The 11,011-nt window shown below is 47.8% G+C and overlaps 2 protein-coding genes and 1 non-coding gene across 12 annotated transcripts in view; 2 read left to right on the top strand and 1 right to left on the bottom strand.

Moving 5' to 3' along the window:
- The window catches only part of EVI5 (ecotropic viral integration site 5), a 74,552-nt gene extending 72,469 nt beyond the window's left edge, over nt 1-2,083 (bottom strand). For 2 of the 10 annotated variants that reach the window (XM_068199827.1, XM_068199834.1), the window contains exon 1: nt 1,711-2,080. In XM_068199827.1, coding sequence (XP_068055928.1) covers nt 1,711-1,803 — 93 coding nt within the window. In that variant the 5' untranslated portion in view covers nt 1,804-2,080. Of the gene's footprint in view, nt 1-299; nt 455-1,710 lie in introns of those variants that run through there. The other 8 variants (XM_068199829.1, XM_068199831.1, XM_068199830.1 and 5 more) reach the window with 8 other exon arrangements.
- A 1,694-nt stretch (nt 2,084-3,777) lies between these two features.
- RPL5 (ribosomal protein L5) lies at nt 3,778-10,251 on the top strand. The gene is made up of 8 exons (XM_068199854.1): nt 3,778-3,903; nt 4,638-4,707; nt 4,804-4,919; nt 6,363-6,497; nt 7,055-7,257; nt 8,116-8,293; nt 9,385-9,473; nt 10,088-10,251. Exons 1-8 carry the CDS (start codon nt 3,901-3,903, stop codon nt 10,185-10,187), a joined length of 894 nt encoding a protein of 297 aa, XP_068055955.1. The 5' UTR covers nt 3,778-3,900; the 3' UTR covers nt 10,188-10,251.
- On the top strand, nt 7,868-7,964 carry LOC137479535 (small nucleolar RNA SNORD21). Its single transcript, XR_011002322.1, has one exon. It is a non-coding gene; the product is annotated as a small nucleolar RNA SNORD21 (small nucleolar RNA).
- Nucleotides 10,252-11,011: the final 760 nt, after the last annotated feature.

Here is an 11,011-nt window from a genome sequence, read left to right as displayed (position 1 = left end):
CCAGGCCGAGGTGCGGAGGGACCGGGACACGCCGGCCCCGCGGCCCCCGAGCCGGGCAGGGCCGCGCAGCGCGGCCTCCCCACACCCCGCCCGGCGCGGACGCTCCCCGCCCGGCGGCACCGCCCGCTCTGCCGCCCACCGCGCCGGGAGGGCCCGGACGGGGGCGGCCGGTGCTGCCCCGGCCCCGCCGCCGCCGCCGCCCGAGGGGACGGCACGGCGCGGCCGCGATCGCCGTGCCCCGCCCGGGCCCGGTCGTCCCCCGCCCCCCGCGGCGGGGCCGCGCGCCCGGCGCGCCTCACCTTGGGAGCGCTGCCCGCGGCGGGAAGCGGCGGCGCGTGCGGGCATCGGCGTCCGCGCCCCGCCGAGCCCCGCGGCCGCTCCGCCGGCCCCGGCTGCCGGGCCACGTCCCTGCCCGCGCCGCGCGCAGGCGCACTGGGCGCGCAGCCGCCGCGAGCGGCAGCCCCGGCCCCGCGGGCCCCCCGGGAGGGGCGGGCGGCGGCGCTGCCCCGCCGCGCTGCTGCGGGCGGCCGGAGCCTGCGGGTCCGCCGGCGGGAACCCACCGGCGCCGCTCCCGGCTGGTGCCACGGCTCTCCCTGCGGGTCTCGGGGCTCCCGGTGCCCTACGCTGGAAGGCCGGCCGGCGAGCCGTCTCCGCAGCGTGCGGGTCCGCCCGCCGTGTCACCGCTGCCGCCTCCGCACGGCCCCCGGCCGTGAGCCGAGCCCCCGCCCGGCCCCGGGTCGCGGCATCCCCGCCGCCCGCTCCTCACGGCGGCGGCACGAAGCCCCCGCGCCGCCGCCGCACGAGGCGAAGCCCCTGCTCCGCGGAAAGCCGGGGGCTTGGTGCAATCACGGTGTCTGCCCAGGCATCTCCATGGCGCCGGCTCTACGCTGCAAGCTGCAGACAGTAACACGCTCTCCGGGAGCACCACCGCCTCGGGCTAGACGGGCCCGTCCCTGCGCTCATTTGTCAGACACGTTTCAGCCAGATGCCGATTAGGTTACACAAACAGCTGAGAGACTGTCTGCCCGGAGCGGCTCCCCATCTCATAATGAGCCCATTCGCCATTGTCCTTCCACAGCGACTAGAGGCTCTAGACAAAGCCATACAGAAATTCTCATTTGGAAAAATTCTAACAAAACCTCTAATAAATATTTTTTATTTTTAAATATTTATGAAAGTAATTCCAACACTACCAGAATACATATAGTACTCTACAACACTGCTTTATAGCCAAGTGTGCAAAGAATACAGTCTTTTAAAAAAAGCATGCAGCAATAGCAGGGATAGGTTATCGCCAGGCCTTCAGCCAAACTCTTTTTTTATTGAAATAAGGCTGTCACTCCTGCAAGCAACAGCAAAAAAGATCCAAAGCAATTCCTGCAAGTGACCACAAGGGTCAGTCCAGTCACAGACAACAGCCTTACTGCCTTCAGTCCTCTGCAGACAAACAGGGAGAGAATCCCGGCTTGCAGGAGATGCTGCTCAAGCATCATTTTTGCCAGTCCAAGAGACTTATAAGTACTAGACATTGCTCTAAAACCCCTGCTTGATACCTTGCTCTCCAGAACACACTTAAGTAAAAATACCACATATAAGAGAAATTGAGAAATAGCATTAAAGGAAAAAAAGAGAAAGCTTATACTTTTCCCCCTATCAATGTGTCATGAATAAAAGGTACTTCACTAAGGCATTGAAGATACTAGCTTTTACCTTAACGTGTTCCGAGTGTGTATGAACAGCAGTCACCCTTCCAACAAACATTGTCACTAAAAGCCAGAGGAAAAAAAAACCCAGAGGGGCCATTCACCCTGAATTTGTAAGAGATGCCGGGGTGGGGCTAATAAAGCCAGCTGGAGTCTCCATTTTACAGGGCGGCAATGAGCAAGAAAGCACGTGGGTGTGGTAGGTTAACAGGCTGATTTTTGCCGTGGTGAGCTATTTGAGGAGTAAAAAGTCTTTTTACAGAGAAGAGCAAGAAATCGATTTTGTTTTTCCTTGTTTAACAAAAAGACTAACAAGTCTTGCTTATGATACCATTATTTGTGAGGCATTTGTCATGAAAGTAATTGCCCAGTAGTAGCAGCAGAATTTTTGAAGACAATGGATTTATATACCAGAGGGGAGAAAAAAAAAGTGCTCTGCTAGAGATACTCTGTACAAATTGAAAAGCACATAGAATTCTAAACTTTCTAAAATTCATTCTTAGATCACAAAATCACTTTTCACTTAGGCTGAAAAGATGTCCAAGATCACCGAGTCCAACCTTTGATCACCACCTTGTCAATTAAGCCAAGGCACTAAGTGCCACATCCAGCCATTCCTTTAACTCCTCCTGGGATTGTGACTATGCCACCTCCCTGGGCAGCCACTTCCAAAGCCTAACCACCTTTTCAGTGAAAAAATTCCTTCTGATATTCAACCTGAACCTCCCCTGGCACAGCTTGGGGCTACATTCTCTTGTCACTAGTTGCCAGGGAGGAGAGGCCAATCTGCATCTTGCTACAACATCCTTTCAGACAGTTAAATTACTTCTGAAGCTGGCAGGTCCCTACCAAGTAGGAACCACGCTGCTATTTGTCTGATGTAGTAAACTTTTTTTTTCCCTTTCGTTTTCTTGGTTATTTATATCAAACTAATACTTTTTAAATATTGGCTTATGTATAACTAGCAACGTGGATTGTTGGTATTTTTTTGAGTGAAATGAATGAGCTTAACCAGACAAATGCATCAGGAATGAAGATTCACTACTGTCTGACAATGGCAAGAAACCTGATGCCACTTGACCTATTTGATCCAGTGTATATATATGTGCAAGTCTATATTCTTGCTTTAATGCATCAAATATCAATAATCCAAGCAGCTATAATTTATTGTAAGAATAGTATTCAATTAAGACTTTGGTTGGTTTGATGTTATTAATTACTTGCTGCTTGATTGGTTGTGAGAATTTTCCCTAGAAAATGACAGGAATTAAAATCCTCCAATATATACAAAATTTATGACTTTTAAAAAGACTAAATCCCTGGATTTTTCCTGTTTAAGAACCCCTTCTCGGTGATATGCGTCTGGCTAATAACTACCCAGTTATTTAACATAAGGAGACTTGGAAGCGATAATGCATTATGTGTAGACATGGGATGATGGAAATATTATTTTTTCCTCAGCATTGTGTTTTTCTGATAATACAGAATCAATTAAGTTGGAAAAGACCTGTGAGATCATCAAGTCAGAGCTTTGACTGAACTACGGCACTGAGTGCCATGTCCAGTTTTAAACCCCACCACCTCCCTGGGCAGCCCATTCCAACGTCCAATCACTCCTTCTGTGAAGAAAACCTTCCCAATGTCCATCCTCAACCTCCCCTACTGCAGCTTTGGACTACGTCCTCTTAACCTACTGCTGCCGGCCTGGAGAAGAGGCCGACCTCCGTGTTACGATAACCTCCCCTCAGGCAGTCGCAGAGAGCGATAAGGTCTCCCCCGGGCCTAGCGCCCAGCTCGCTGGGCCGCTCCTCACAGGACCCTTCACTCTCCAGACTCGTCCCCAGCTCCGCTTCCCTTCTCCGGACTCGCTCCAGCACCTCAGTGTCTCTCCTGCAGTGACGGGCCCCGGCGGGAGGCAGCGCTGGCGATGCGGCGGGGCTCCGGGGGCTCCGGGGGCTCGGCGGGCAGCGCAGGGAGCGGTCCCGGCGGGAGCCGCCCGTGCCCGGCGCCGCCCGGCCCGCCCGCGGTGGGTCCGCCGGGCCGGCAGGGGGCAGCACGGCGCGGGGGCGGCCCCGCCCCGCCGGGCAGGGCAGGAGCTGCGGCTGCGCGGCGCGCGCGGCCTTTTCCCGTTTGCTGCGGAGCGCAGTCGTTGTGCGGAGCGGGCCCCGGCCTTAGGGACCGGACAGTGCCTGGCACGATGGTCGGTACCGGTACGGGGGGGCTCGGCGGCATCGCGCCCGTCGTTCCGCGCCCGCCGCGCCGCGCGGCGCGCGCGGATGGAGCCCGATTGTCGCGGGCTCGGGGCGGCCGCCCGGCGCCGGCGTGGCGATGGCTGCCATTCTGCCCGGGCTGCGCCGCGGGCGGCTCGAGGGGCTCCAGCGGGGCCCGGCCCGGCCCCGTTACCGGCTGCGCTGCCCCCGTGGGCGGTGTCCCGCGGGGTCCCGCCGGCGGCTGCTGGGTCGGGACCGAGCCGCGGGGCCGCGGCTGGTACAGCCCCCGGTGCCCTGCCGCAGCCGCGCCGGGCCCCGGGGTGCGGGTGTCGGACCGGCTGAGGGCGCGGGGCTGTGGGGGAAGCGGCTCCGTGGCAGAACGTGCCAGGGAAGTCACGGCTGTGCGGGTGTGACAGGAAACGAGCACGGTCATTGCTCCGGCCCGTGCGGACAGGCCTTCGGTTAAAAGATACTCGCATAAAAGATGCGCTTCGGTTTTCTCTTGAAGCATTAGTTCCTGTGGAGGGGTAAAATCTATAGCGTTTGATGTGCAGGGTGGGTTTTTTCCATTTCATTTTTACGGTGCTCTTTTTATCTAAACATACAGGAAAATCTGTGTAATTCCTGATTGCACTGTGGTTTTATTCATGGCACGTTTAGTTAGAATGGTGTTGGCTTACAGGGTTGTATGTTAATAACACGTAGTTTATGTTTCTTATCCAAGGGGTTTGTGAAGGTTGTCAAGAATAAGGCGTACTTCAAGAGATACCAAGTGAAATTCAGGAGAAGGAGAGGTATTATTAAATTGCTTGCAGCACACAATTAAATGTCCTTGGTGAATATTCCTACTTTGTGCACGCATTTTGCACACTGCAACTGTTGTTTTTCAGAGGGAAAAACTGACTACTATGCTCGCAAACGTTTGGTTATTCAAGATAAAAACAAGTACAACACTCCTAAATACAGGATGATTGTGCGCGTTACCAACAGAGACATCATCTGCCAGGTAAGGCCTGCGGTGTTTGCTGCTTACCTGCCAGCCTTGCCAGGGTGAGGTCAGCACAGAGAGGGAGGCTTGGAGCACCTGGGGTTTCTTGGGCCAGATCTGCACAGTGTTTGTGTTGTAAAGGAGCTCCTTAGAGGAGGACAGGCTTCAGTGTTAACTTCAGTAATAAACCGTGTGCGGTGTAGAAAAGTAGTTTCACAAGTGTTAGCACTTTTGCTGTGAGGTTTTTTGTAGTGTAAGATTGTACTGCTGTAATGATGCTGGGCTAAGTAGAACATTTTTGGGAGAGGGAAGATGTCTCTGGGGTTTTTATTTACTATATTTAAAGGGCTTCAAAAAGAGGCCTTTTTTGCTTGGCTGAAGAAAACCAAGCTGGCAGCGTGACCTGTCAACCTGCATTGACTTGTGCTGTATCTAAAGGTGCCTTCTCTTTTGAGAGTTCTATTTCCATGATATGTGGCTCACATGAAGCTCTGAGGCCTTATGGTGGCTTTCCTGTGAGATTGAAGGAGACTTGTAAACAAGGACAGTAGGCACTTTTTCATGGTCATTAGTATGCAGTTGTGTGTAGCATCATATGCAGTTCCTTACTGTGGCTCACTTTTCTTGTTTAATTTTTAGAATGTTTTGACTAATTTTGAAGTTAAAAACTTAGGAATGCTTGTTTTATAATAAATATATGTTGTTGAGCTAAAAAAAAGAAGCAGCTGAGCTTAACTTGGTTTTTTTATGGAGTCGTTCAGTCGTTAATGAGGTTATTTTATCTTTGGAACTCAAAATGAAAATCAATGGTTGCAGGGGCTTACTGATAGTCCCTTTCCAGTATGTCAGAATCCTGCAAAAATGGGACATTTTGGATGCAGAGAGGAGGTGTGAGAGTCAAAAGGAGAAGGTTCTATCCACAGCAAAAACATATCTGATAGTTCTGCTGTTCCACAGGAGACCCTGGGATCATGATGGTCTTAGACCATGATCAATAAAATCATTCCAAAAGGTTACTAACAATTACCACAAGTTGTCACATGCTTCTTGTATTTTTTGAGATGTATCAGCAAGTGGGATACAATTCATCCCCATTCAGAATGATTCTTTGAAAGGTTGCTCTTGTAGGCAGTTTCTTGCCTCTTCATCTATGTAGAAAGGTAGTTACCAGCTGTTGCTGACAAACATTTTAGCTGGCCTAATGCAGGTTTGAATTCTTTGTGTCTTGAGGAGTTGATTACTCCTTTTGCAAAAACAAACAAACCATGGTGGTGGGGGGGAGGTGGCAGAACAAACAACCAACCCCCCAGCAAACCAAAGCAGCACCACTCCTTGAGCTTGCGTGCAGAGGTTGGCAGGTTTTGCACGCTCGGATCCAGCGTTCGTGCTGGCTTGAGTAGGTGGCAGAGGAAGAACACGTGGAGCCCCAGTGGTGGAGCCCTAACGTCTGTCTGTTGCCAGATTGCCTATGCCAGAATCGAGGGGGACATGATCGTGTGCGCTGCCTACGCCCACGAGCTGCCCAAGTACGGCGTCAAGGTGGGCCTGACCAACTACGCTGCTGCCTACTGCACCGGCCTGCTCCTGGCACGCAGGGTACGTACGGGCACGGCCCTGGGGCTGCTGCCCTGGCTCCCTCAGGGAACGGAGAGACCGCTTCCTTCCGTGCTGTCAGCCCACTGAGTCTTTGGGGTTCTCAAAATCGTAACTTTTGCTCTTTGCCGTCATAGATTTGGTGTGTCTTGTGACTGTCGAGTTGCAGTGGGAGGTATGGCAGCATGTGGTCTCAGCTTCACAAGCCCACTTTTATGTCTCAGCCCTTAGGTTTGGTGGAGGGAGGGAGGATAACAATGTAAGAAATGTACCTTGTAGAGCTTGAAAATATGTAAACAGCAGCCATCCATTTCCACAGTTCATGAGTAAGTCTTAAGTTCAGTGGTGTACCTGTAGGAACAGAAGGTTGGAACTTAACAGACACACTTCCAGTGGTAGTTGTTAAAAAGCTTTGTTGTTAGTATTGGGTACATACTTTTTGTAAAGAAATTTGTTAAAAACATGATTCTACTGCAAATTCACATTTTAAAGTAGTTGTAATTCTAAATTATTATCAATAAATGGAGGGAATTTCAAAAGTGTGTTTTCTTTCCCCACAGCTTCTGAATAAATTTGGCCTTGATAAGATCTATGAAGGCCAAGTTGAAGTCACTGGCGATGAATACAATGTGGAAAGTGTGGATGGCAAGCCTGGTGCTTTTACATGCTACCTGGATGCAGGTCTTGCCAGAACTACCACTGGAAACAAAGTCTTTGGTGCTCTGAAGGGTGCAGTGGACGGGGGGCTGTCTATCCCTCACAGGTACTGTGTGTTACAAATAATTTCTTCAGGGTCAGCCTGAGATGCTTCTGTATGTGACAGTCTACTTGCACTAATCAATTAGGCTGAAATAATTTTGTACTGACATGTAATGGTTATGTAATTAGATTCTGGGTTTGGAGGTTTTTTGTTGGTTGGTTTTTAATCTACAAATGCAATTCTGATAGTGCTCCTGGGAATCTTATAACTGTCAAGAGATGTTATGAAACTTGTAGAAACAAAAGAACTATCTTGGTTTACCAAAAATCAAGTAAATGCCCTTATCAGATCTTCAAAGGGTATTTGCTTGGTGTAAGTCTTCACCAAGTTGTGTGTAGTTGTTAATTTCACTGTGAAAAAACTACATAGCAGGTACAAACCCACTGGTACTTGCTACAGTTGTCAGTACAGCAGTAAGTCTTGAGCAGTCCACCTTCATTTAGAATTTCCACATGGATATTTGGACTGTTACCTAACGCTCGTATTACAGCTGAGTGCTGCTTTCTCCTAGCAGCAGTGGAGGAAAGAAACTATTGAGATCTTTTGTGTGTTTTCCTACCCTCTCCCATGCTGTCCTATCCTTGGCTATTTGTCCAGTTTTTTTGAGTTGGCTGCTACGTGATGATACTTGCAGTGACTGAACACGCTGTAGTTGGTCCATGGCGTGTATATGATGTACTGCAGTGTTTCAAGACGGGACTGATGGCAGCTGAGATGAACTTAAAACTTCTGATTCTTACTTTTTATTAGAGGGTCCTATCCCTCAGTTATCTGTAGGAGAATCTGATGTATGAGTCATTTCAGTGTGCATCTTAGCCTCTGAATTAGAGCCTTAATGTGACTGTACCTGCTGTTTGACAGCACCAAACGTTTCCCTGGCTACGACTCGGAGAGTAAAGAGTTCAATGCTGAGGTTCACCGCAAGCACATCATGGGCCAGAACGTGGCCGATTACATGCGGTACCTGATGGAGGAGGACGAAGATGCCTACAAGAAACAATTCTCCCAGTACATAAAGAACAACGTAACACCTGATGGGGTAAGATTTATCCAGCTGGAGCTCAGGAATTTAAATAGAGATGCTGACAGAGACTTCTCTAATAATGCAAATAAGTCTGATCTGTAAAATTATGTGACTCATGTTGTATGTTACCCATGCAAAGAAAATATTTTTTCCTTCATTAAGAGCTCTATAATATTAGTGTAGAACTTCTGAAAGGGGGACCTTTTTGTCTGCTATGAAACTTAATATTCTGCCTATAAATCCAGGCTTACTGGACCACTTTCTCCCATCCCCAACAGAGAAATTAAATTTTCAGTTTCTGTACAGACTCTCCGCTATTTCCTTATCCTGGCCCACAGCCTGTCATTTCTGCAGCTGTAGTGCTTGTAACTGTTGGGGAGCATGTGGTTGTGGGTCAAATCTGTGGTACTGTTTGTGTGACCCTAGAAGGGAGTTCTGCTATTCCAGGTGAATAGAGAGAGCCCAAGATAGTATTTCATGAAAGTCTAGACTGTAATACACTTTATTTTAGTACTGCTTCACATTTTAGAGTTAATAAAATACTAGAAGATGCGTAAGAATACAGAGGTGGTTCTTCTGCTATTTCCAAGTATCAAACCCATTCTAGATGGCTTGTCTTGCTTTGTTCTCCTAGTAAGTGATCTTGGAGCTTTAAAACACAACTCTGTTATATCCCCTTTTTAGGCTACAGCAAACTTCATTCTCTATCCCTTCATTTTGGGGTTTTTATAAATTTAACTAGTTGCTAGTTTTTTCTAACACATTATAAAAAGAAAATATTGTAAGTGCCAACTTCATCTGCTTTCTAAACAAATAGTAGTTATAGCTTGTATTCAAATGAAGTGAGTCCAGGATTTAGGTCACTATATAGACATTTGCTCTTTGTACATTTAAAAGGTTTTTCACAGCTGAGATCTAGTGGTCTTAATTAACCACCAGCAAAGATATTCTTAAAATTTGTGCTGTTATGGAGCCAGAGTTGCCTTTGGGATAGAGCAGCTTTATTGCATGCCTGGGGACAATGCAGCCTCAGGGATCTTGGATTTCTGATAATCCTACAGCTGGACCACTATGGTAAATTTAAATTTTTTCTTTTTTTCTCCAAGATGGAAGAAATGTATAAAAAAGCCCATGCTGCTATACGGGATAATCCAGTCCATGAAAAGAAACCCAAGAGAGATGTCAAGAAAAAGAGGTAAAACTCTTATTCTTTTTAATATCTGTGTGACTTCTCTGTTGGAGATACCTTAGCTACTGTGAAACAAGTAATGCAGTTTTGCAGTTGTGTCATTAATTATGTGTTCTGGACCAGATTAAGATACAAGCAGTTCTGTATAACTTCAGAGTTAAATTTAGCAGTAGGAATATAAAACTCGAGAGCTCTTAACTATTTAAAAATCAAAGTGAAGAATGTTTGTGGCTTGAATAGCTGGAACAGTGTGTACCTTCAGGTCCCAGTGTTTTCAGTAGGAAAGTTGCTTCTCTTCAGCCGAGAGCTCATTGAATATTTTGTCAGTACCAAACTATTTTGATTTTTAAGGGTGTGTGAGAAAAGAAATCAAGACACAGCTGTTGCATTGGGCTTGATGTCCAGGCTTCAGTCACAGAGAATACAGAGTTTACCTCTAGAGAAATTAGAACTGTCCAGCCATGCTTTTTGTGGTGTTTTAACTATAGCCTTAGATCATTATGAGAAAATAAGCATGTTACAGAAGTGGGAATATATTCTCCACTGTGCTTTTAATCATAGTTGTGATGCACCGCTACTTTTTTGCTTTGGATGTACTGTACACTGTGCTTCCATTACAGGTGGAACTGTCCCAAGATGTCTCTTGCCCAGAAGAAAGACCGTGTTGCTCAGAAGAAGGCCAGCTTCCTCAGGGCCCAGGAGCGCAGAACGGAGAGCTAAGACAACTTCCACAGTTTTCTGTGAAGCTTTGGAAAAAGTGGCAATAAATTTATTGAGGAAGCAACTGTGTAAGACCAGCTTATTTATATAGTTTATAAAAATAGAGAATATTTTTATTCTTTCTATTTTTTATTAGGTATTCTGTACCTGAAAGGGTTTTATTCGCCCCTCTCCAAGTACTGTGTGAATTGAGTTTTCAGAGAGAAGAGAGGTGACAGACTTGAAAGACCAAGGCTGCTGCATCAGAATTACTTCTATAAGAAGGAGGAAGTCAAATCGATTGATTTTTAGCATGGTTAGTATCAAGGATTAAGTATAAGAGTTTGCTGCTTCTAACTAGAGAAAGACTTGAATTTTTTTTTTTAAGGCTGTACCTGTATTTTACAATTCTTTCAGCATACTTCATGTCTGGGGGCAGTCTGGATGTAGCTTTGGAAAAAAACAAGAGTAGTCGCAGTAGGTTCTAAAGCCTCTGCCCAAAGGTAACCTTAGGCTTTCAGGCACTTACCACCTCCAAGCTTTGGCTGCTACTGAAACAGGTACTGTCTTGAACTGAATACTTCACATTATTTACTTGATAAGAGAATTCACTTTAAGTTGTATATAGGGGGTAGGTACAGAGGCCTTGTTAAGGAAATGTTAATGAGACTTCCTTGTAGTTACATACCACAGCCCCAGAGCCTTTCCCCTTGACTCCCCACACACTCACCAGACCATGTTCCCTTCACCCCTAGAGTTCCCTTAATAGGGCCCACAACATCTGGTTCCACAAGGCAGTTTATTCCTGGTGCAGGGACAATTGGATATGGTCCCTCTGAGGATCT

This window comes from Anomalospiza imberbis, chromosome 9 (assembly GCF_031753505.1).
Source record: "Anomalospiza imberbis isolate Cuckoo-Finch-1a 21T00152 chromosome 9, ASM3175350v1, whole genome shotgun sequence".
NCBI classification, from domain to species: domain Eukaryota; kingdom Metazoa; phylum Chordata; class Aves; order Passeriformes; family Viduidae; genus Anomalospiza; species Anomalospiza imberbis.
The sequence above is the reverse complement of the archived record's forward strand: the minus strand, read 5'-3'. Positions and strand labels throughout refer to the sequence as shown.